This window comes from Meleagris gallopavo, chromosome 1, assembly GCF_000146605.3.
Source record: "Meleagris gallopavo isolate NT-WF06-2002-E0010 breed Aviagen turkey brand Nicholas breeding stock chromosome 1, Turkey_5.1, whole genome shotgun sequence".
Lineage (NCBI taxonomy): Eukaryota > Metazoa > Chordata > Aves > Galliformes > Phasianidae > Meleagris > Meleagris gallopavo.
In genome coordinates, this window is record NC_015011.2 from 117630033 (window position 1) to 117655212 (window position 25180).

Sequence of the window (25180 nt, forward strand, 5' to 3'; positions counted from 1 at the left end):
TTTTTTGTTTTTTTTTGTTTGTTTTGTTTTGTTTTCCAAACTGGGGAATGAGTAATACAGAATTAAATAGGATGCTTATGAGTATCCAAACTATACTCTCTTCAGAAAGGTCCACCATTGCACATCCCTATGAAAAAGCTGAACTGGCTGTTTGTAACAAAATTACCAAAATGTGCCAAAATTCACATGAATGTGAAAAACAAACTGTATGTTTTGGAGACCTGTCTGGCAAAGCTGTATACTTGATGTGTCACATCTGACTGTGCTTTGTGCAGAATATTTAGAAAGCCCACCAAAATATACAGCCACTTTCAGTTCAGTTTTTTGGAGCCCTTATAGCTGTATATTTAACAGCATATTTTCAAAGTAACTTGAAAGGAAAAGAGATCTGCCAAACAGCATTCCTTTAAGTTAAAACATACAAAAGTGCCGTAGGAGGCAGAAAAGCAGAGTGTTTTACAAAGATTTTAGAAATTAGTTTTAAACAGTCTGGCAAAACAGTAGTGACAAGTCATGGCATTAGAAATTTCATTTTAGTGAAGAAAAGGTGCATGGAAAAAATATGTTTTAAAAAATATACAAGATTTATCGTGTAGGAGAACACCAAAATAAGCTAGCTTTTCAGGTTTGTAATGTTTTCCTGTGATCAGTGTCACTAGCTAATTGCACTGATATTTAAGTAGATGCTACAAGCTCAGATTTTAACAAGAATGTGCAACAAATCCATTTTTTTCTACCGTACCTCTTAATATGTGCCAAATAAATACCTGTTGTGCTGCTAGTAAAGGATTGTTCCTATCTTACTGAAAAAAAATCAGCTGTAAATATCAATCTAATACAGCATGAAGAAGGATCAGACTGAAAGGCAAAAGATGAGTTTCTTAAATTATATTTCTGCCTGGACTGGCACAGTTTATGAGCTGTAACAAAATCTTCAATATTCTCTGAGCTGTAGCTTTCTAAATGAAATATTTATTTCACAAGTATTTAAAAAAGCTATTTACCAAGGACAAGGAAAGGTACTGCATGTGAAATTAAACTCTAGCTTGGTATAAGTTCTTACTTAACATTAGAAACAGCCATGAGCTGAGTGGGTCAAAGACCATTATTCTGTAGCCTCAGCTGCAGAAACTTCAGTTTCTTTTGAAGTCTGTCTGACAGTGGTGTGGACTGTGCACAATCCATTATGTCACATGTTATCATTGTCCTAGAGAAATTTTGCAGACACCCTTCTCTGGCAGTTATTCCTGCCATGAAAATATACAGGGGTTTCATCCAGATTACTGATATAATGCAAAGAACAGTATACATACATGAAAACGAATGCATTTTTATTGGTCTTCTCTATAAAGGTTTTCCCATTCTTTTCAATCAGTCATAGCAGTCACTGAATAGATAAACTTCCACGTGAAACAAAAAGTGCATTCAATACTAGAGCTGATAAAATCACGTGCATCATAAGTTTTTGTAAAACAACTCTTTGTTCTTTATGTATTTATGTATCTATCAATAATTGCTGTGTAGTCACTGCATATAAGTCAATCACAAAAATAGGTATTTGTAACATATATACCATTGTTGAATAAAATACATCAAAAAAAAATGTGCCTGCTTTGCAAACTGCCCAGTTACTCTGCACGCTCACAAAATTACCAAAGATTACTGGAAACCACTTTTCCAGAAATGTCTGCCATACTCTGATGGCTTATTTCCCACATGTATAGCTGACTGCTGTCGACAAGTACGATTCAGTGGTGAAAGAGGCCCATTAGTATTCTTTAATCAGAGGTCATTTAGATGCAACTAAACATCAACGACATTTTAGATACAAGTCTTGTTAAAGAGGGAATGTTTATAACCAAACCTGTAATAATAGATCTAAAAACATTTCTTACATGCATGTCATCTTTCACTGTAGCAATACCTGTTAGCTGTAATCAATACCTGTTATTAGTTTTGGTACTGAAACTCGTACCACTTGTTTGAAATAATTCTAATATCTCATTAACTTGCAAGCATTACCCACTGCCTGTAAAATACAACAGAAAAATATGATAAAGCTTCAAAAAGAAAAGGCGGACATTACCTGCAGTCTTCTTACTTCACCTCTGTCAATGGCTCCTTACAATAGTTGAATCTATCAGCGAATAAGGATTGTGCTATTTTTACAATCAGCACATTGAGAAGCGTTGTCCAGTTGTATTATATGAGGTTTAAACATCCCCATTCATCAGGAAAATATTTATTCTTGCTTCACTTGGTTCCATTAAGTTTATAAATAGACTGCAATAAACAAATATAGGAATTTTCTCTAGGAGGGAACAAAGAAAACTGTAATGACAAAGAAAATCTACAACTGTGAGAGGTTATGTGGTCATCTGTCTTTCCACGATACGCTTCCTGATTAACCACTTACTACTGTGTTCTTTGGGTGCTTTATCTTTTAGGTATTCTTTTTGATATTTTCTGCAGGACTAATTGTCTTCATGTTCTAAAAGCAATACTAAATATTTTAAATTACTGTAATTTTTGGACTTGAAAAAAATAATGAATAGAGGATCAATATTATTTTCTCCAATTTCTCATTAGTGTGTCTAAATTAGAAGTGTAGAATCACAGAATCAATAAGGTTGGAAAAGACCTCTAAGATCACCTAGTCCAACTCTTGACACATCCCCACCATGCTCATCAAACCTGTCCCTCACTGCCACATCTACACGTTTCTTGTACACCTCCAAGGACTCCACCACCTCACTGGGCAGCCTAATCCAGTGCTTCACCAGTCTTTCTGTTTCCTAATATCCAAACTGCAACTCTCCTGGCACAATTTAAGCCCGTTACCTCTAGTTCTATCAGTAGTTACCTGGGAGAAGAGGCCAACCCCCACCTCGCGTTGGTTTCTCTCCCAGTCCCAGGAAAAAGGACTGGATAGAGCATAGAACTCATTTCTACGTTCTAAAGCAGAACACGGGTGCTCATAACACCCCCTGGCGGTGCTCCATTCCTGGGCAGCAAAGGTTCCTGTCGGATAGTAGAAGTTAAGCAGCCAGTCTCCCCTTCACACCAAGTCGTGACGGCATGGTTTCACAATAGAACTGCAATGGTAAATATATGGCACAGCTGTTTGCACTTGCATTTTCTGTACATAACAATTACTCCCAACAAAGAATACACACAAATGCTTAAAACATCTTTCTGTATTAAAGAGGGTTTTCCATTGCTAGCTAAAAATTAACAGTATTCTGTGAAAGCATGAAGCTTGTTTGCATTTGAATTGTGTTACTATGTGAGCATGATTAAGCAGGAGAATAAGTATTTCCTGAAATGTTAAAAATAACAAGTACTGAGATCCTAGTAATTGATCAGAATATGATGACACATGAATATGAACTAAATCATCTCATTTGATTGACTCATTATTCTTTGTCCACTATTGCTGCCTTGGCCTTGATTGGTGTGAAAAATCTTAAAAGCAGTGGAAGCTGGAAACTCCTGACCAGCAAAGAACACAGCTAATTAACTGATAACGTGGGAAGAGATTTCCCATTATTTAAATCAGAGCGTAGCGCTGTTTGGGTTTATCTTCATTGAAGGGAATTTAGTACTTACTATTCCAGCTATTACAGCTGAATAACAAACCAAATAGTGTAGGCGTAATGGTCTGAATAGTCTGGATGATTGTCTTTGAGGCACACAGTGGCAACAGCCACTCAAAGCGCCGTTTCTCAACCACTCCCACCTTCCTGCTCCCAGCCCCTCTCCAGACACTGCGCAGGCGCCACCCGCTGCCCTGCCCATGACGTGGAGGCAGCGGATCTGCGCATGCGCCTTGGGATAGTGCCGTGCGCGGGCCGTGACGCAGGCCCCTAACGGCCGCTCACCTGTGGTTGTAGCGGCGCACAGATCGACGTCATCACAACGCGACGACGCGCTGTTCACGTCATAACTGCGACGCGGCTGGTGGGTGAGCAATAGCCGGGCGGCGCCATGCTCAAGGTGAGGGAGCTGTTGGTGGCCGTCACTGCCTAGCGCGCGTCCGCCTGCTCCGCCACCGAGCCCCGTGGCTGCCCGTCCCCGTTCCCTAGCCTCTCTCCTCGGCCCGGCACCGCGTTTCCCGCCAGCCCTCCCCGCGGCTTCCTCAGCCCCAACCGGACCTCGTCAGCGGCGCGGAGCCGGCGTGGCTGCGAGCGGGCGGGAGGGAGGCGCGGGGATCCTCAAGGCGGGCGACGCAGCGCGGTGAGGCCGGCAGGGGGCGCCCTTGGAGCGATGCCGAGCACCGAGGCGGGCGCGGAGCTCGGCGCTGCAGGCCGATAACGTGTGTTGTGCTCGCGTTATTTATGACTGCTGTCTGTGTTACTGCTCTGCTGCTTTGGGACAGGCTGCCCGGAGCGGCGGTGGAGTCACTGTCTGTGGTTGTCGTGGTGGCCGAGAACCGTGTAGATGTGGCAGTAAAGGATGTAGTTAGTGGGCATGGTGCGGGCAGGTTGGACTAGCTGCTTTTGTCTTTTCCAAGCCTAATGATTGTGAGATTCTGCGATTCTATGTAGTAACTTCATATGCTAGGGCAAATATCAGCCTTCCCAAAAGGTACAGTGAAGGAATCTTTCTGTTATATTCTTCCCCACCTTTGACAAGTTGATAATAATGATAACAAGTAAAATGCAAAGCCATAGATGTGAGGAAAAATATGGCACGACTTCTCTTTAATCTTTTAGCTCATCTTCCATTACTCGTTTTGAGAACTAATATGCGATTTATTGCACCTATTGGCGTTTTGTGGTTAAGAACTCAGAGGAGGGCAGTGTGGAGCCTGGAAGCTGCCCAGAAAGGTTGTGGATGCCCCATCCCTGGAGGTGTTCAAGGCCAGGTTGGATGGGGCCCTGGGCAGCCTGGTCTAGTATTGAATGGGGAGGTTGGTGGTCCTGCCTGTGGCAGGGGGGTTGGAGATTCATGATCCTTGAGGTTCCTTCCAACCCTGGCCATTCTATAATCACTTCCACCTTGAGATATCTTATGTTTTTTTTGAAATATGATTTCCTTGTCCACTTAAATTTTTAGATATAGTTTACTTAGGAGTGTTCTGGTGTCTTCAGATAAAGTTTATTTCTTCAGTCAGAAACATATTTTTTTTCATTAAAGTAAACACAGAGCACTGCAGAGCACCCAGACAGAGCCTATTGTACTTTTTTGGTATCAACTGAACAGCTTTAAGACAGGCAAACTGAAGGCACAGCTCTACCAAAATGTGATACTAAACCAGTTGGTTTGACAATGCATGGTTGTTATGGAGCTAAGACGTGAAGTCCAAATGTAGGCTTTGGAAGCAGGAGGCAGAACTGCTCATCTCTCACACACTGGTGAATACGAGACTCATTGTGCTTGTATGTATATATGGTACTTGATTACTGGTTATGTCTATCATGGGAACGTAGTCAATATGGAGGGCCGTCGCTGTGTAGCTTAGACAGTGCATTAAGGAGAGCTTGATCTCAGACTTCTAATGGTTAACGTGTAAGTATGAAACCGTCAAAGACTTCCTACGCTTATATCTTATGATTAATACGAGCAGCAGAAGTTTTCTGTTTGAGTAGTTATGTGGTTGGTGAGGTCTCTGAGGAAACCAGGATTGTTCCATCCTTATGCTCCATGGCTTGCATGCATACTTGTATGGAAAACTGAAGTACACTGAAGCATTTTGGAGTCGTTACTTCTGCTGGTGACGTTTAGAACATAAGTAGTATTTGAAGCAGGAGAACCTTGCCTACTGTGTAATGAAGCGGACTGGATTTGTTTATCGTGATGAAGCAAATTATGCTATTAATTTTGGTATTATTTAGTGATGTTGCTGGGTTTCGTTGTTACTTTAATACAGTAAACACTTACTGAAACATTATGTGAAAAATGTGCATGTGTTTATTTCATATAACAAATTTCTGCCATATTTGGGAATTAAACTTTAGATACTTGTCTCTGTGCCTTTCCTTGAAGTTGTTTTTTAGTTTGAAATTACTTTGGTAAAAGTGGATGGGTAACTTGATATCTTTTCTAGCCATGTGTTTTATTCTTAAGCATTTGAAAAATCCCAGGAAGTAATATTTTACTGAAAGCGTATTTCTCTGAATGAAAATGCATTTCAAATCTTTGCCTTTTCAGTGAGAGAACAGCTTTGCAGTGAAAAAAGGCAAGAATGAGGAAATATATTCTGCAGTTATGAATGGTTAGTGGTGTTTGTGCATCTTGGCTAATGGGAGTACGTGAAAAGTCTCTAAGCATCAATCTGCAGATTGCTCCCGTCTTTCCTTGGCTCTGAACAAAGCTGACCCAGTCTTTGTGGTGTTCCATTATAGTGCTGTAATATCGTGTCTGTAAATACAAATACAGAAAAACTTCCCTTTTAAGTAAGTTTTTCCGTACCTTTTGATCCATCAGATCCCTCATGTTTCTTTCTGAAAAGCGATCCTATGACCTGGTTCTTGTGCTGCCCTCTCCTTCTTCATCCTCCCTTCTCTGGCTGCACGGCCCTCTGGTGCTTGTCAGCACAAATATGTTCATGAGTAGGTTCAACTTGCTGACCCCGCATGAAACTCTCCACCTGTGCAGGACTGACCTGTGGCTAAACGGGCCACAGGTTGGTTGCCTCATGATAGAGGCGTCTGCCACCAAAGCAAGACTGCTGGGAATGGGTGCTGTGGGCAGAGCTAGGCCCAGCTGTAAGTGCTGCACAACCAAAGCACAGGCTTATCAAGCAGAAATGAGAGCATGAGACATTGGAAGGTTTCCTGTTGAACTGCCTTTATTGAGTAAAGCATTGCTGTTAATAAGGAGATGTGTTTGTTGGAAAATGCACATTCTTGCTTCATTACATGGCCAATATTTTTCTTTTTTTTCTTTTTTTGTTAAAGTGCTCTCTTCTGTAAAGAAATGCAATTCAGTGTAGGTCAAGAATATAAGAAGAATTACATTCACCTTCATTGAGGTGGTTGTATTGTGTGGCTTGAATCTGAGGTATTCAAACTCAGTCACGTCTCTCCTACAAAGGCAGGCTGAGAGAGCTGGAGAGAAGGCTCAAGGGAGACCACACTGTGTCCTTCCAGTACTTAATGGGAGCTTATAAGGAGCAGGGAAATCAACTTTTTAGATGGGTAGATAGTGATAGGACAAGGAAGTATGGTTTTAAGCTAAAAAAGGGGAGATTTAGGTTAAATGTTGGGGAAAATTTTCTCTGGGAATCAAAGAATCATTTGAATTGGAAGGGACCCTAAAGGTCACCTAGTCCAACTCCCTTGCAGTGAACAGGGGACACCAAAAGCTCGATCAGAGCGCTCAGAGCCCAATCCAGCCTGACCTCGAGTGTCTCCAGGGATAGGGCATTCACTACTTCTGTGGGCAACCTGTGCCAGTGCTTCACCAGAGAAGCTGTGGTGCCCCATCCCTGGAGGTGCTCAAGACCAGGTTGGATGAGGCCCTGAGCTGCCTGAGCTGGTGGGGAGGGATCAGCCCTGCCCACGGCAGGGGTTGGGGCTGGGTGAGCTTTGAGGTTCCTTCCAGTCCAAAGCATTCTGTCATTCCTAGAATTGTTAGAAATTGGTGATGGATCTGATGCTTTCAACAACTAGAAATAAAATGCTGAATTCTTTGGTACTGACTGCAGGAAAAAAAAATAATAATGGTGCTATGGACACTCATGAAGCTAAAATATGAATATCATATTTTTAGAATTTATACTGGCAAGGTTGACAAATGTGGGAGAAAATGGAAGATCTTTTGTGAGATGAAAGCTTTTGTAGCTACTATCTCCTTTAGTGTTAGGCTTTTCTAAATACCATCCTAATATTCGAGATGTCATCATATGGGTGCCTGACAGCATTAGATGCTGCGCTGCTGACTTCCCCCTCTCTCCTGACTTCCATGTTAATTTGTTGTTTATCATCTACTGGGCCATGGATATGGTCTACATGGGTGGGATGTATTCAGACATGTTTGCATTCTGTTTGAACTTACAGATATGTTTGTCTTCCCTTAATGTTTCCAGGTAATTCGGCTGGGGGCCACCCCAGTAAGCCTGAGCTTGCTTTCTATCCAGGTTTATGCTGCTTCTTCAGAGAAGGAAACGTCCAAAAAAGAGTTGCTGAAAATTGATGAGGTAAGTATGGTTAGAGCAGCTAGCATCCTATCTATACAGAAATACCTGCAGTATTCTGAAAGCTGTTACACTTCGAGCTGTAAAACTCATTCAGGTACTTCTCTTTACACTTGTATTCCTACCTTTAAACTTGCTTCTCAGTTTTCAGCATTAGAGGCATTGATGTGACTGTGCTTCTCTTACCCAGGGCTGCATCTGATGCTCTCTGCTTGACAGCATAGACTTGTCTGTATGCAAGTCTTTTTTGTATTGAAGCCTAGAAATTACTTTTCCCATTTGTAGACTTATTGTGGTCATGTTTAAAATCCACAGACTGTTTTTAATCTAAGTAACACCATATATTTCTAATTATGAATAAACAGTGTTGGAAAACCGTAATGAAATTTCATTTGTGTTTTCCAATAAAACAGCAAAATGAGAAGGTTTTATTTTTAAAAACGCAGTAATTTATTTTCTTTTTTTCAGGCAAAATTTTGTCTTGGTAAAGTTTAGTCCTGAACATTGTAGCCTACAGGCTAGACTGCCTCTGCCTGGAATTATACCAGTTTTCCCTGCCTCGCAGCATTCAGGCGTAACTAACAACTAATTTGAGAAGTAATGATAATAACTACCTGCTGCTTTATTTCTTCTCTAAGGTGTTACAGATGTTTTGGCTGTTTCGTAAGGAGAGATCTAGAACACACTGTTAGCAGTTGTGTAATTACTCGCTGGCATCGTTGCATAGGCTTGGAACAGCCTCCGACATCAGAAGGGTGTATTTTTGTAGTTCATAACCAAATACAGCTTTATGGCTACCTTAAAATATTAAGTACTTCAGCCTAAGCTCAAGTGTTCCGTGAGCAGGAAAATAAAACATAACCTGTATTTGTGTGCACGTGGGTCATCTGTGTGTGTCTGCATCAGCAGCTCCCGTGTGTAGTCTGAGAGGAGCAGTTAATGTGGCCTCCTGACTTCACGTTGGTGACCACAGCCTGGTCCTCTGCGTGCCCCGTGCCACCACTGGTGTGACTCAGTGATGAGGCAGCAGGCTGACATTACGTGTGTGCTGAGTCATTGGCTTGCCAACCAGCAGCAGAGCAGAATGTGCAGCACTGGGTTTCTGACTGCTGTCCTGAGCTTTCACAGCCTATGTTCGTTTCAAATTAGGCAGCCGTCCAGTTTCATAAAATGCATGGAAATTTCATCCTCCCTGAGACTTCTGTTCTGCTGTCAGGCACATCCATTGGGGTTTCTGTTGGGGTCAAAGTTAGAATGATTTTGAGTATGATATCAAGAAATGACTGCATTTCCTGAGGAAATGAAACTTAAGATGTTTGTCTTTTAAAATATTATGGGAAATCCAATTGCACAAGTTGTCAGATTGTATCTTACTAAGGTTAGCAGTATTTTTTTTTTAAGTTACGAAAGAGATGGCATTGTTTTCCAACTTGAAATGATGCTAGCTATGCTTCTTAATGTTAGCTGAGAGTAAACTACCAAAGCAAGTGTGGTATAAAATAAAAATATCTCACTGTAAATATTTGTGCAGTGTATAAAGCACTAGGAACAGTTTTTATTTTGATCTGAACTTTACTGCTGGGCAGTATAGACTTTGGTCCTTCAATGGAGTGCTACAGTATTGAATGTGTTAAGGTGACTGTGATTAAATACAAAAACAGTGTTCAGAGTTTTGCATCACAATGTATCTACCATGTGAGGATGCTCACTGCTCTTCAGATTTCTGTTTGCTCAGGTGCGTGGTGCTACTAATTCTGACAGTTGCTGATGTGATTAATGACAGCAACATTGGGATGTAGCACCATTTTCCTGCTCAGTAATAGCCAAATTTGTATTGGATGTTACCTGTGTTAGAAACAACTAAAACTCTTTAATGATGGCTTGTGCAAATATAGAAAATGATCAACTATGATTTCAGAGTGTATTAACTGGGAACCAGAAGTGCTGATTAAGACCAGAAACATTTTTCACTGTTATGTCTTGTATTCTTATTAACTAGTTTAATATTAATCTATAACCTGTGACTGGGATCATATAGTAACTATGGATGAATTGCATAGCAATTAGAAGTCATCTTCATCACAGTGTATAATTAAACTCAGTTCATAATGGTTGTCTCAAAGCTGTACCTGAATTTTTATTGCCCATTGTTCATATAGTAACCACCACGTTAGATGTTCTCTGGTTAGACTGTTTGTACCCTGAGAACTTATTTACAGTTATACCTTTGTTTTTAACCTCTTGTTTGCTAATATTCACAGCTGTCACTCTACTCCTCTCCAGCTCGTGAGACTAAATACGTGGAGAACCCACAAACCCAATTGGAGGAGGGGGTTTCACAGTTACGGCATGCTATGGAGCCATACACAGCCTGGTGTCAGGTATCATGGGCTTGTGTTGCATCTGGTAGTGCTGTGGTGGTAAGGGTGGAGGTTGGGTTCTGGTTTTAGGCACAGAATTAATAGATAGCAGCAAAGGATTTTTAGGAAGAAAATAACAGCTATGCAAGTATTTTTTTCAAAATGCTGCATCTCCTAGTATTTGCCACAAGCTTGTGTTTACTCCTTATCACTCGAGCTGTTTTTTCTTTCTGTTAATTAATTCCCTACTTTTTTCACACTTTGTTTCAAAAAAAGTTACTAGCTAAAGCTTAAAATTACTGTCTGTAAATTCTTTATGCAGTTAACTTTCATGAAGTAGTTATCAGGGAACAAAGTTACTTGAGAGGTTGATGATCAACTTCATAAACTGAGAATCAGTTGTTACTGCTGAAAGTGCTGATGTCTCCACAAACAAATCTCCTAAGTTTTATTTACTTACAACAGGAAAACTTGCTGTTTTGGAGTTTTGTTTTTTGTTTTTTTTTAAGTTTACTTTCTAATGTTTGTAAAATGATTTATTTATTTATTTCAGGGTAGCATTACCTGTAAAGGAAACTTTCTGTGCAGAGAACATTACAAAGGCTTTTGAGGTGCCCTCACCTCATTGATAAAGCTAGATACTGGAAACTAATCTTTTTGACTAAAAATCTGTTCAAGTACGTTAATATTGTAAAGTCATGTTTGCTCTCTTATTGCAGGCCTTTAGACTTGCTAATAAAGCCTGAACATTTTGTTTAGTACAATTAATTAGCTGCCCATTCTCTTATGTAGAAGTTTGAAAGTTTAAGGTATCACAAGTTGTGGTATATCTGGATTTGGCACTGTCCTGTGGTTCAAGAGGACAGCAGAATGATACATCGGTATTTTGCATGCTCAAGCAGTGTGTTTTGCAGGCAGCTGTACTGAATTGCCCTCATTGCAACTATGACACATCACAACTCTGTAAAAGCAAAAAAAAAAAAAAAAAGTTTTAAAAATCAGTATTTACTGAATGAGAGTGTTGAGAGCAGGAACTTGGCTCTCCAGAAGAGCAAAAATCCCCCAGCTGCTACTCAGCAGCAAACCTGACATCTGGGCCTTACCTTGACACTTGCTTTTATATTTTGCTTAGGCATCATGTTTATAATAAACAGTCGTGCAGTACAAGAGTAGTCATTGGAGCAAAGAGGATAGCAAAGAGCTTCGTAATGGAGGTTTAAGTTACTGATATTAGAGTATTGAGCTGTATGATGGCCCAGGGAGTGTTGAAGCTGACTTTTGAAGCAAGGGCATCCTTGTCATCTCATTGCCTCTTGGCAGTTGTACGTGTTTCTCTGCTTTGCAAACTGACAGGTGTGAATCCTCTTTTTAAGCTGCAATCTGTTTTCATGTTCTGCATAAAGAGCCAAATGTTCAGATCAGGGTGTCCTTCCTGCCTAGACATTCTTGTGGTACTGACCATTAATGGTACCGAAACATTTTGCAGAGATATTCAGAGTTTCTCAGATTAGTGATGTGTTTCTGAAGTTCCATCATCAGGCAGAAGTACTAGCTTCAGTTTTGAAGATGATGGGCGACTTTCTGTTTAGAGTTCTCTAATTTAGTTAGAGTTGTGGCCTCTAATTCCCTCTTGGGTTACCTGTGGTAATTCTGAGGTGAAATTTGAGATAAATTGAGTTGGCTGATTGGAGTGATTGCTCATAAGCTCTGAACACTGCTTTGTGTCTCACTGGCCTGCTGTCTTCTCATTTGTCCTTTTTTCTCTTTTTTTTTTTTTTTGGCTGGGTGGTGGTCATGTACATGAAACGTGCTGTTCTGTTTACATACAACAAACCATTTCCTGGCAGTGGTTTACTGACTCATTCTATGAAGAGAACATGTAGCCTGTATGGGCCTGCAATCATCTTGCTTGCTTAACCGTAGTCAGAGATCATTTGGGTTTTTACCCCAGATGTGCTAAAGAAAATCATCTTTTAGTTGCCTCACAATTGTCTTTAAAAACACAACCCACAATATTGAGGAAATTGATTATATTCACAATTTTACTTTTCTAAAATTACTTAACTCTGTGGGAAACAATTCAAAACACAGATGCAGAAATGAACTGGTTTTGTGTGAGCTGTGATAGATCAGAGTTACTTAGCCTATCTGGTCCTTAGAACAGTGTTTGTTTGTTGTTTCCTTCACTGGCTTTTAATAACAGCCATTTAAGTTTGTTGTGTGTCACATACTGCCTAACTTGTTAAAGATTTTTCACTTAATAGCAATTAGCAAGGCTATTCTTACTCAGTCTTTTTTTTTATTTGATAAAACGTGATGTGAACTCTCTACATATACCTGCATGTCTGTTATGTCTTGTATATTTTCAGTCCAAGAAAAACCTTGCTTTGATAAGGTGCCCTTCAATCTACTTAGGACAGTATACCAACATCTCGTTTCTCCAAGTCACCTCAAACATTCATTTTTGTTAGATGTAGTTTCTTGAAAAGAGTAATGTATCACCTTGCAAAATAAGCTATGTCTCCCCCTGTAAAGCACTAGGAAAGAGTTTGTTGCAGTGCTGTACTTGCCTCCTTAGCATTTACTCAAGTACTTTCGCAATGACTGAATACACTGAGAAACCTGAAATTATCTCTGCAAGTAATTTGGATATATGGTCAGGAAATCAGTGAAATATTGAAGACTTCTATGTTTTGAGGTATTATGTTTAATCTCCATCCAAAGACCACTTGGAGGAAAAAATACGTATGCTAGCATAACCCTGCAGTAAGTGAATGGGGAAGTGGGAATAAAAATAAGTAGCTTTCTTAAGATGGGTAAAATTGAAACTGTGAAATTATTCCGGTTTTGGTTTCTTTACTGGTTTTGTGTGTTATTATAAAAGCAATGCACGTTACTGGTTTTGTGTGTTATTATAAAAGCAATGCATGGTTTTTTTTCCTCTATTTCTATTTTTTATTGAATAAAAAGATCTACAGGTAGGTTTTACAGGTCCAAAACTACAAAGGTATTATAGTTAGTTTAACCAGGAGGCTCCATTAGGGATTCAACAGGTTTTTTTGTTTGTTTTTTTGTTTTGTTTTGTTTTGTTTTTTTCAGTGAAAATTTATAGTTACTGTTTCATCTAATTGGTATCTATTTACCACTGTTTTCTTTTCTTTTTTTTTTCTTTTCTAGGATCTTTATGCCAAAGCTATGCCCAAATTAGAAAAAGCTGTTGAGCATGGTAGAGGTAAATCAGTTTAGCTTTCTTAACTAGCAATTTCAAATGTAGGACTGTACTGTATCTATTATTAAAAGGGAATTTCACTAGGAATCATTGCATATGGTTTTCTTAATCCATTTGAGACTACTTTTCTGTACACAGTGTATCAATTTAAATTTCCTTTTCTAAACAGCTAAAGTCTGAGACCTGCATCTATCATAACCAGTATCATTAAGAATGACACATAAGGAAGAGGAGACTGACAAAGTATTCCCAGCCTAAACCAAGCATAATATATTAATATTTGCTTGACTCAGCCCAGTAACTGAAATTTACTCATACTGCTTTATTTCCTTGAATCTCCTAAGAATTTTGAATCAATTCGAAGTAACTTATTATTCATTTCTGCATGTTTTGGAAGCATCATATCTGGTCTCATTGAGACTGAGCATAGATGCTGTCTAGGACTCCTTTCAGATGCTGCACCTCTTTTTCCTTCCTGAATTCAACAGTCTCAGTCTCTTGATGTCTTTAATGGCAGGTTTTTCATCTTCCATCAGACTCCCATCTTGGAGTGAGCTTTGTTTTTGCTGTGTTCTTCCTTTGATCTGTGATTTGTTTTTTGTACAGTGTTTCATTGAAACTAATGCTTGTCGTCATGTAAATGCAATAATCTATTTTTGTAAAGGATTTTAAACGTTAATTTGAAAAGGTTATAATCAACATGCAAAAGAGCAAAGCAAAGCAGACGGCCTGGTAGCAAAGGCAAAATCTTCTATGAAAATTGATAAATACAATACAATATTCAGTTTCATTCATGTGTCACTAGGAAGATCTCAAAGGCTTTGAATTCTATGCCAGCAGATCTAAAATGTGCATGATAGTTAAATGTGTTTTGATAACTCTGTTTTGTAACAATTGCCAGCATATATTGATGATTTCTTATCACAAAAACGCTTTCACATTACATTAATGCACTGTGCTCTGACTTCTTTTCAGAGGGCTGTGAATTTCTGCAAAACCCCCCCGCTGGATTTTATCCAAGGCTCGGTGTGATAGGTTTTGCTGGAATTCTTGGATTGTTTCTTGCCAGAGGTTAGTGGGAACCTTTTGAACTGCTTATGGTAAAACTTGGGATAAAACATTTATTTGTGGGATTCTTTCTTGTAACTAACTTTTAAGTGTGATACATGAGATCTGACTTAATTGTACAAGCATGTTTCTGCAGTATTCTTCAAATTATACAGAACCTTCTTGTAAAAGGTGTATATAACCATTAATAAATGTTTATGAATATTGTATCTGTTACTGGACTCTGGCCTTTGATCCACTTCAATTCTAGCTTAATATAACAAAAGTAGGAAAGGAATTTATTTTTTTTCTTAGCCAAGAAATCTTTTTTAGTTCTTGATCACAAACATAAGTTACTGTAGAGAGCTACAGAGTTTCATCGCACTAGTTGAAGAAACTAATATGTTTATACTTCCACAGAAATAAACGTAAATGTTACAAATGTTAAGAAATGTTAATTATGAACAAATATTTCGTATTTGTAGTGGAATATTGTATTGTAGTGGAATGAAGTAAAACAAGATGAATACTTCTTGGTACTGGAACTACAAAGTTGCAGGACTGAAACACTAGGGAGAACTCCCTTTGGATAAGAGTACACCTTAGCAGACTCCATTTGTGTTGAAGAAATAAAGCATATGCTTGGCTATTCAGAAATGGAAATAATTCTGTGAATATATACATTTATATTTGTACTCCTCGAAAGATTTAATAATGCTTTCTTTTCTGGTGTGGAAATTTTTGTGACAGTCAAGATCTGTCTTAATCCATCTGACGTTTCTCTTCGAACTCCTGCTTCTTGAGTTACACAATTATGAATGATATCAGTTTCCAGTTGTCTGCAGCAGAATTATGAAAAACATGAAGATCGTGGAGGTGGGGGAGGGAATTGAGACTGAATCTGAAAGATAAGGTCCTAAGTATAATAAAAACTAAAAATCCCATGTAGTACAAATGTCTGAGTTCATTTCTGTCTAGTTGGAGCTTGATGATCCTTGAGGTCCCTTCCAACCCAAGTCATTCTGTGATAGTTATAACTGAAAACACCAACTGTTACTAGATGTATATATGACTTTGCACGTAGAAAAAGCTGATCTATGAGGAACAGAATTACTGAATGCTGACTCCAGTATGTCTCTTTTGTGACCCCCATTTCCCTTTTTTTCTGCTTTACTACTTGCTTTGTTCCCGTACCTGCTCCCATCTACATTCCTTGTTAAACTGCATTGTGCCCTGATTAAAATGTTCAGCATTTGCCTGGTGATTGAGCTGTAGGCATACAGCTTAACTGTTAGTTTTTGTTTTAAAAAATACTTCCAATTTTTTTGTGAACTGCTGTAATGAAACAAGACAACTTAGTCATAAGAACAGCTATGGACATATAAGTACTTGTGAATCAGGGTAACTTACAAACTTCACAGTAGACCTTTTTTTGTTCTGCGCGATATATTGTGAGAATGCTGACCTAAACTTTCTTTGCCTGAGCTTTTCTTCTTTGTTTAGAAAAGAATATCAGTTGATAAAATTCTCTTAAGTATCTCTTAACTGTGGTTTGTGCTTCATTAGTTAGTTCCCAAATTTCCCTGGTATTAGTAAGGTAATTTTCACTATGGAAAGATGTCAGTGTTCCAGTAATGCTTTTTTTTTCAAATCAATCAGACTAAACAGAAGATATGCTAAACTCTATATAACAGAATTATGTTATTTATAAGTATATAAGTATGTAAGTAAAGTATATAAGTTGAGTAGGGCCATTCAGTTGTCTGCTAACATATATTCTAACAGTGTATTTTTCATTGTGAAACAGGATCAAAAATAAAGAAGCTGGTGTATCCTGCAGGTTTCATGAGTATTGGTGCTTCCATGTATTATCCTCAACAAGCAGTTGCTATTGCAAAGGTCAGTGACTATACTTTTCTTTGCAGAAGTGTCTTTTACTTTGAATTATTTCTTCTTTTCAAATTAATCTGTTTTCTTAGAAGTCCTGTCAGCATGTTTGGCACTTAAAAAAAATAACAGTTTCATCAAAGAACGTGTGGTGTAGGTTGAATGAAGGGCAGGCATTTTGTGGGTGCCCCATCCCTGGAGCCAGGCTGACTGGGGCCCTGGGCAGCCTGATCAAGTGGGTGACAGGCCTGCCTTGTTAGGGGTTGGAACTGGATGGACTTTAAGGTCCTTTCCGACTTAAGCCTCTCAGTGACTCCATTTCATTCAATGACTTTGTTTTGTTTTTGAAAATCTGATATAGTCTTCAGTTTGAGGTACATAACCTCCTTACTGAATCCTGAACTTCAAGTAATTATAAATAAACATAAATAAGCTCAGTACATACAGTTTGCATGTTTAGTTACAAGGTAGCCTGAAATGTCTTGAGAACAAATGAAAACAGGATTTAAAAGAAAGAAGGAAAAAAAAAAAAGCAAAAGGAAATTCTTTAGAGAAATCACATGAATAACATTTTGAGATAAGGATCATTAATTAGGTTTTGCTGAATAGAGTTTGAAAAAAGATACTGTGCACATTCTGAAATGAGGTAAAGGTTCTGCTGCTTATTGAATGCCTTCTGTGTTGATGCCTTTGTTGTTTCATGCACTTGCATGTCATTCTAACTTAAATTTATGGTGCATTTCTAGAGGTGGGGAGGAGGGAAGAATTGCTGACAATTACTCACAGTCCCTGTTCATCTTATATACTTTGCTGTCTACACACTCTTTACTGGCAGATTCCCCAGTTCTACATCAAATTCTTTTTTTTCAAATCCACAAAGTGCCCATACTTCAGTGCATCCGAAATATTTTTTATTTTAGGCTTTGATAAATTGGCTTGTGTATGATGCTGATATATCAGGATGAAAAGTATGATGTTCTCAAGAACGTATGGCTTGAGAACTGAAAGGTCATTGATTTAAGGAGAGTTCAAATACAGCATTTTTTTCTTTTGTCACCATGATGACATGCTGATCTTGAAAGGAATTTGTTTTTAATGCTTCCAGGATTCAGATGCTCTAAATACAGATAAATCTGACTTATCCACAGAGAGTGAAAATTACGCAAGTGGCAGGAAGAAGACTCTAAAATTTAAGAAGCTTAGGTATTTCTGTTGTGAAACTTGAAATTCTATTTGTCATCTGAACAAATGAAGTGGGAAATGATTAAATGGTGATCAAACTGATGTTACTGTAAGTTAAAAAAAAAAAAAAAGCTCTGTTCGGTCTTAACTGTGGATTTGCTACTAACAGCTTCACAATATCTTGTTTATTTTGCCATAACTTTGAAGTGCATGGTTGTGCTTTCATCAGTTCACGGTTCTTAGTGCAACTTGAATAACAAAAAATCCAGTGAGGGACTCTGAGCCTGGATCTTGATTGAAGTGGGTTTAGCTCTGTTGACTTGGTCAGGGCAGTAGATGTAAGAGTTTGAAAACTTCTGTGGAGAGAGTGATATCCTAGGTACACTCTTTTGGTTCCTCTAACCTCACACATGTTTTTCTTAAGGAAGAAAAGCTTTAAGCATATCATGTCTTGCTATCTTATCACTTGTATGCTTTAATCTGAAGTTGGAAACGCTCCCTAGTTATTGTTTGGAAAGTTTGTAGGCATGTGAAAAAAAAATCTGTAAGACTAAAGTAGAAGCCTGCAGCACTAAGCTTATGTGCCAGGTTAATAGAGGACTATAGGAAATAAGCTGAAACATAAATTTAAGGTTCTTTATATATTTTTCTTCATTTGAGTCTTACATCAGTGATTTTCATTTGCAGAGGTGTAGTTGCTTTCATCTAGTAAACTAATGGATTTGGCTTTTTTTTTTTAAAGTAAAAAGTACTTCCTGCCTTTTTTAATCACTCTTCATTGGAGAACTGGAAATAAGCACAGCAAAGTACACTTACAGTTGAGGTACAATGTTTGACATCTGGAAGAAATCTTTTTATTGTAACTGAAATGTGTAAGTTGAAAACTTAAGTCATAGCAGCAGAGCACAGTGTTAGTCATATGTAGTTTTCAGACACTGAAATGCATGGACTTGGTGTTGGGGTTCGTTCTTTTTTTCTATCCTTCAGTAATCATTCTAACAAATGACAAATTTGTAAGGGATTTATTTCCTCACTGTTAGCATTATTTTCATTTATATACCTTAGAACAACCAGTCAGGCTGTACATGTGGTAAGGGAACCAAATTTAATATTAATGTTTCTTTTGTTGTAGTGGAACTTTAACTAGTGTGAAAGAGCTCCATTGCTTTTCAGCTAGCCATAATGCATTTCAAAATGTTTTGTATTAACTATGGTTTATCGTCCAACTTTCCATAGAAAACTTTCCATTATTAAATCAGCCTCTTTGTCATTAGAATTATTATTTTTTCCTTGGTATTAGAACTTCTCACGTTCCGTGTAGCAGTGTGTGTTTTATGTTTGCTCGCTTCTTGAAATGAAAACTTCCTAATACAGAAGTTTACTTGTAAACAAACAAAATTATTTGTTTCTCTTCTGAATGTGTGTCTCTTCCCTTGTCCTTTTGTAGTTCATTCTATGAGGCATAAAAAGCTGTGCTGACGCAACTGAATACGTGACATAATTACAGAGACTATAGATTGAAAAGGAGGAGTTGGGATCAATTGACCCATGTTCACTGCAGAATAAAAAAGGCATGTAAAATAGTACTGTGACTACTTCATTAGCAGCGTACAGCAGAAAAGACAGCAGATCCTCAATTTAGTTTCTCAGCATGCAGTTTTGGTAAAGAATTGCTAACTGTAATTCTACTTGATAATCTTGGCATCCAGCCTACAGAATATTCAGTATTATATGCTTACAGTCTTGTGTGGAATTAAAAGATGGAAGTGTGTTTACATGTGTGTTTGGCCTTAGGATATGCAGATGGTGCTACAGCAGGGCCAAATATTTCAGACTATTTCAGAGGCCCTACGGAAAACCGGTCAGTCTGATTTTTGAACTTGTTTGTTCACATTTTAGCACGCAAACTTTCTTCCAGCGTTGGACTGAACAGAGGTATTTTAACATGTAATAATTTAATGCAAACAAACTGGAAGTTATCTTTCAGAAATCAAGAACTGCGGATGATTGTTGGAAAAAAATGTGTCCTCTGAAAGGAACTCTGTATCAGTGTTCAAATGAACACTTAGAACAGCTGAATGACCTTCTTGTACTCTTACTGTTCCTTTTACTTTTCTGGATTGGAAGTGCCACTCCCTAGAATAGTGGTGGTGACTGCAGTACTTGCCTGTTTCCTCTGAATCTGCTCCATGAGAAAGAGAGAGGTATAAAGTACACAATACAACACAACCTCCAGCTTTCTGCTAGTAGGAGGGCGTATCAGATGATTATCAAGAATTTCTTGGAAATAATCCTGTTGACCTTGTAACGTGCAGCTTATAGTTTTCTAGAACTATGTTTCACAATACATGTGAACTGTGAGCCTCTGCGTGGGTCCTGCCCTTGAGAGGTGTGTGCAAATGTTGGAATAGTGGTTGACTGTGGTAGAATAACCTATGTGGGTTGCTGTACCTTCTGATGTAGCTACTTTACTCCAACAACATGAAGGGCCAGTTTGTCGTTTAGTATAATTCATAATTAATCATATGACTCCCATAATTAGAATATTTTTAAATTGTGCTGTTTAGTTTTTAAGCAGGACCAAGAGAGATTTTATGGATACTTCTTGTTTCTCATTTTGTGTTGATAGCTGTATGTCCTCAATAACACTGCAACAAAAAACCACACTCCACATGACCACCAAAGCCCAACCATGCATTTGTGTTTTGTAGCAGTTATCTTCCAGTCCTGGTAAGTTTATACTCCTTGCACCATCCTTCCAGATCAGGCAGAGGTTTTCAGAACTAGTTTGTTGGAGTACTTGAAAGTGTGCACTCCTGAGTACTGTTATGAGAAGATGAATGGTTATACCTGTGTTGCTTGTATGGAATAGTTCTGGAGATTTAACACCTTCATCACCAGAACTGTGCGTTTTTGTTTGTGTTTTTTTTCCCCCGATGACTTTTGTAGACCTAAAATATTAGGGAAAACTCTGCGCATTGTATCAATTTGTTTAAAATCAAATCACAACTGTAATTATCAAAGATGATAAAGATTCTAGCTGGTGGTATTTGAAACATCCCACATCTCAAATTTAGTTGTGGCTTAGAAATTCTGTAGTTGATTTGCATTTGGATTTCTAGTTTGTTTGGTTTTAATTCCTAGTATGTTCATTATTAAGTAGCCTCTTTAGTAAGGTGTATGCAGATATGTGGCTGGCTGTTGAGATCATCTGGTTTTCTCTGTATATTGATAAGTCTGGATTTAGAAATGAGGGATTTGTTACTGAGGTGTTGCTGCCAAACTTCTTGCATGGTGAATATATCAGCAGAAGGTTACTGATGCTGCATAAAGCCTCTGGGTTTTTAATGCAGTGTTTTTTAGAACCTCGTGTTTGTGGACATAAGCTGGTCTACTAATGTATTTCAAATCCTCGTGTTACTGATTTGAGTGGAATTTCCATTGCCACCTGAAAGAGAACTCTGTGATCTTTACTATGAAGTATTTATCCTTGTATACAGCTTGCAGATGGGCAAGATTTTTAATTGCGCTTCCTAAAATCTAATGCAGCACTGAAAAAATTATAAGGCTGGAGATCTCAGTACTGTTTGAAAGTTTGTTATGTAAGCTGCAATATAAAGGTGGCACCGTGATCTCTGCCCACATCTGTCATGGTGATGGTGCACAATTGGCATAGTTAATTTTGTTCCAAACAAAGGAAGTAGTTCTTTGTGTGATATTTGCCTAGTGGTAGTACTCCTCAGCATGTGATGTTCTGAATGCTAAAAAGTTGCATGTGACTCAAGAGGAGACAGGATAAGTTCATAAGGAGGTATGTTCATTGGGCATTGTTACACACAGAAATTGCCTCTGGCTCAGGGAAACTGGGTAGCGTGTTGTTGGAGGTTGACAGAAACTTCAGAAGAATCACTTGCACGTGCTCTGATCTGATAGTGGTGGTTTTCCAGTTTCTCTTTTGGAGAGAGAATGATACCTTATTTTTCAATTTCATTTAATTTTTAGTTTAATCTGTCTTGTTGGTCAAATTGTCTATTTTACTTCCATTTTTATAAGAAAAAGGTATTAATCTGAGAATTACTACTGATGTGAGCCTGGAGCTGTAAGAACCTAAAACTCTTGGATGTTAGGATGCTATGGATCTATGGATGCTGTGATTATTATGGTTCCATATCACGTAAGGGGTAGGAATTCTCATATTAGACTTAGGAATTTCACAGAATCACCGAGGTTGGAAAAGACCTACAGGATCACCCAGTCCAATCGCCCACCTATCACCAACACTTCTCACTAAACCATGTCCCTCACCACAAAATCCAAATGTTCCTTGAACACCTCCAGAGTCAGTGACTCCACCACCTCCCTGGGCAGCCCATTCCAGTGCCTGACCACTCTTTCAGAGAAGTAGTATTTCCTAACGTCCAGCCTGAATCTCCCCTGGCACAACTTGAAGCCATTCCCTCTAGTCCTATCACCAGTTACACGAGAGAAGAGGCCGACCCCCAGCTCACTACGACCTCCCTTCAGGTAGTTATAGAGAGCAGTAAGGTCTCCCCTGAGCCTCCTCTTCTCCAGACTGAACAATCCCAGCTCCTTCAGCCGCTCCTCATAAGGCCTGTGCTCCAGACCCCTCACCAGCTTTGTCGCCCTTCTTTGTACCCGCTCCAGGGCCTCAATGTCTTTCTTGCAGTGAGGGTTCCAGAACTGGACGCAGTACTCGAGGTGCGGCCTCACCAGAGCTGAGTTGAGGGGGACAATCACTTCCCTGTTCCTGCTGGCAACACCATTCCTGATGCAAGCCAGGATGCCATTGGCATTCTTGGCCACCTGGGCACACTGCTGGCTCATGTTCAACAAGCATCAATCAATACTCTCAGGTCCATTTCCTCTATGCAGTCTTCCAGCCACTCTGCCCCAGGCCTGTAGCGTTGCCTGGGGTTGTTGTGGCCAAAGTGCAGGACCCAGCATTTGGCCTTGCTGAACTTCATCCCATTGGCTTCAGCCCAGCTATCCAGCCTGTCCAGATCCCTCTGTAGGGCCTCGCTACTCCCAGGCAGATCCACACTTCCAGCCTGCACTTGCACTTTCTGCTAACTTACTGAGGGTGCACTCAATGCCCTCATCCAGGTCATGAATAAAGATAGAAGAGGACAGGCCCTAGCACTGGTCCCTGGGGAACACCACTTGTGACCGGTCACCAGCTGGATTTAGCTCCATTCACTACCACTCTCCGGGCCCGGCCTTCCAGCCAGTTCCATATCCAGCCAAGAGTGTACCTATCCAAGCCATGGGCTGCCAGCTTCTGCAGGAGGATACTGGGGGAGACAGTGTCAAAGGCTTTGCTGAAGTCTAGGTAGACTACATCAACAGCCTTTCCCTCGTCTACCAGACGGGTTGCTAGATCATAGAAGGAGATCAGGTTGGTCAAGCAAGACCTGCCATTTGTCCTGTTACAGAATTCCCCATTGGTGTAATATAGCAAGCACTGTCTGTCTTTAGCTGTCTTCTGTTTTGAGGCTTAATAGCTAGTTATTTGTTACAGCCATCTATCAGCAAATCAAGTTTTTGTTCTGAATTGCAAATAAGAAGAAACAAGGGAACTCTCCTACTAGTCTGTCAAAACAGTGAAAATGTAAAATTGCAAAATAGTACAGAAGTGAGAATGATTTTTTTCTCTTTAAAGTGAGCATGGACGATTGAAGAAATAAGTTGTATATATTAAATATACTGAACATGTTATAACATGATAAAACACAGAATTGCTTCCGTGCATCGTCATTGCACTCCCTTTTATACAGATGTATTTCATGTACTCTTCTAACAGCGCTTTCTAGCAAGTTGGCTTTTCTAACCTCCCATGTATTATTTTTCCCCCAAGATGTTAATTAAGACTTTATTCTCTGAGCTTGAACAGGAAGATGTTAAAGGTCTTGGGTTCTGGGATTTTTTTCTACATGAGCAAGAAACAAATCAATATTTCTCAGATTATTAGACTCATGCTTTCAAATATCTTTTGTTTCAAAGGTTGCTGGTACTCATCTGTATGACTGGAGTCTTCAGGGATATATTGCTGTAGAATCTCTTTGGAAGGATAATCCTAAAAAGAAGAAATCTGGGAAAAAAGGTGATAAGGTAAGAAGACTGAGAAACTTGATTTCTGGATTAGGAGAAAATCTACCAACATGTTTTCAGACAAACAAATAATTTTACCTACTCTGACTCAGCTTACATTTCTAAAGACAAAGATTTAATGTTACATTTCTAAGTTGTGGAAAAATACTAGGCTTATTTCAATTTCAGAAAGTGGTTGGAAGTTTTATTTTTGTAGTTTTATATTTCTATCATTGTTTATTTTTATTAGATCTACGTGTTATGACTGGATAGTAATGTCTGATAGGGCAGCATGCAGTGGTATCATTATGCTCGGGCAACTATTCAAATACTCCACGAAAAAGAAAACCCACAAAATTTGAAGAAAGATGCTATTTTACTTCAAATGCGCTTTGCATTCTACAAAATGCAAGGTTCAAAAGTAGTGCAGTGTGCACTAATTAGTGCAGTAAGTGATATTAGCTGACAGTTAGAATTGACTTGTGAAGAAAGGGGAACTTGTTTTCTCGATTCATTACATTATGTAATGTCTAGGTCATAATTTATAGGCTGCCTAAAGCTTCTGGAGTTAATTATCTTAATGATGTTTGTTTTTTATCTACTGCACATTTCCATTAGGCCTCAGGGGCAGGCTGTCCTTGTAGTTGTACCTCTGATATAGATGAAGAAACTAGATATATGTGGATAGCTCAGTAAATTGCAGTATAAGAGACTGAACGATTGTGCAGTTATATAAAATGTGCCTGAGGGACAGCCTCTAAGATTTTTTTCAGGGAATTTTTTTAAACTTCTAGTTAAAAATTCAACTATGTAACATAAAACATTTGAGGTTTAAAATCCACTGCTAGACTCAGTGTGTTTTTTATTCCTAATTTCTAAGCAACTGTACTATTTCTGCTGATACAAACTGCTGCCTTAGCAGCAGATTGCTTCCTTTCTCTTATTTTAATTATTTGATTTAGCATGGCAGAACTAAAATATGATTTGTAAACAATTTTGAACCAGCAGAAAGCCTTGGTGATTCACTGTGACCTAATATGAACTGGTAACAGTTCATACTGATAAGTATGTTAACAGTTCATGCTAGGTTGATGATGATGCATGGCTTTAATGGTGGTGTTCTGGGAACAGAAACCAGAAGACCACAGCAAGATATTTGCAATCCAGAAGTCTTAAGAATTAAGTGGGATGGCCACCAAGAGAAACAGGTTGCGCAGGCAACTGCAC

At 38.9% G+C, this 25180-nt stretch overlaps 1 protein-coding gene and 1 long non-coding RNA gene across 5 annotated transcripts in view; one reads left to right on the forward strand and one right to left on the reverse strand.

Moving 5' to 3' along the window:
- Positions 1–1304: 1304 nt before the first annotated feature.
- On the reverse strand, positions 1305–3790 carry LOC109370677. Its single transcript, XR_004162207.1, has 3 exons — positions 3610–3790; positions 2864–3095; positions 1305–2283 (listed from the first exon to the last, which is right to left on the reverse strand). It is a non-coding gene; the product is annotated as an uncharacterized LOC109370677 (long non-coding RNA).
- A 106-nt stretch (positions 3791–3896) lies between these two features.
- Positions 3897–25180, forward strand: part of APOO (apolipoprotein O) — a 31298-nt gene continuing 10014 nt past the window's right edge. For 3 of the 4 annotated variants that reach the window (XM_010725837.2, XM_010725845.2, XM_010725851.2), the window contains exons 1-7: positions 3897–3996; positions 8033–8143; positions 10402–10521; positions 13678–13732; positions 14705–14800; positions 16584–16675; positions 23867–23974. In XM_010725837.2, the coding sequence (XP_010724139.1) occupies positions 3988–3996; positions 8033–8143; positions 10402–10521; positions 13678–13732; positions 14705–14800; positions 16584–16675; positions 23867–23974 (591 nt within the window). In that variant the 5' untranslated portion in view covers positions 3897–3987. Of the gene's footprint in view, positions 3997–6153; positions 6218–8032; positions 8144–10401; positions 10522–13677; positions 13733–14704; positions 14801–16583; positions 16676–23866; positions 23975–25180 lie in introns of all 4 variants that reach the window. The other variant, XM_010725857.3, reaches the window with a different exon arrangement.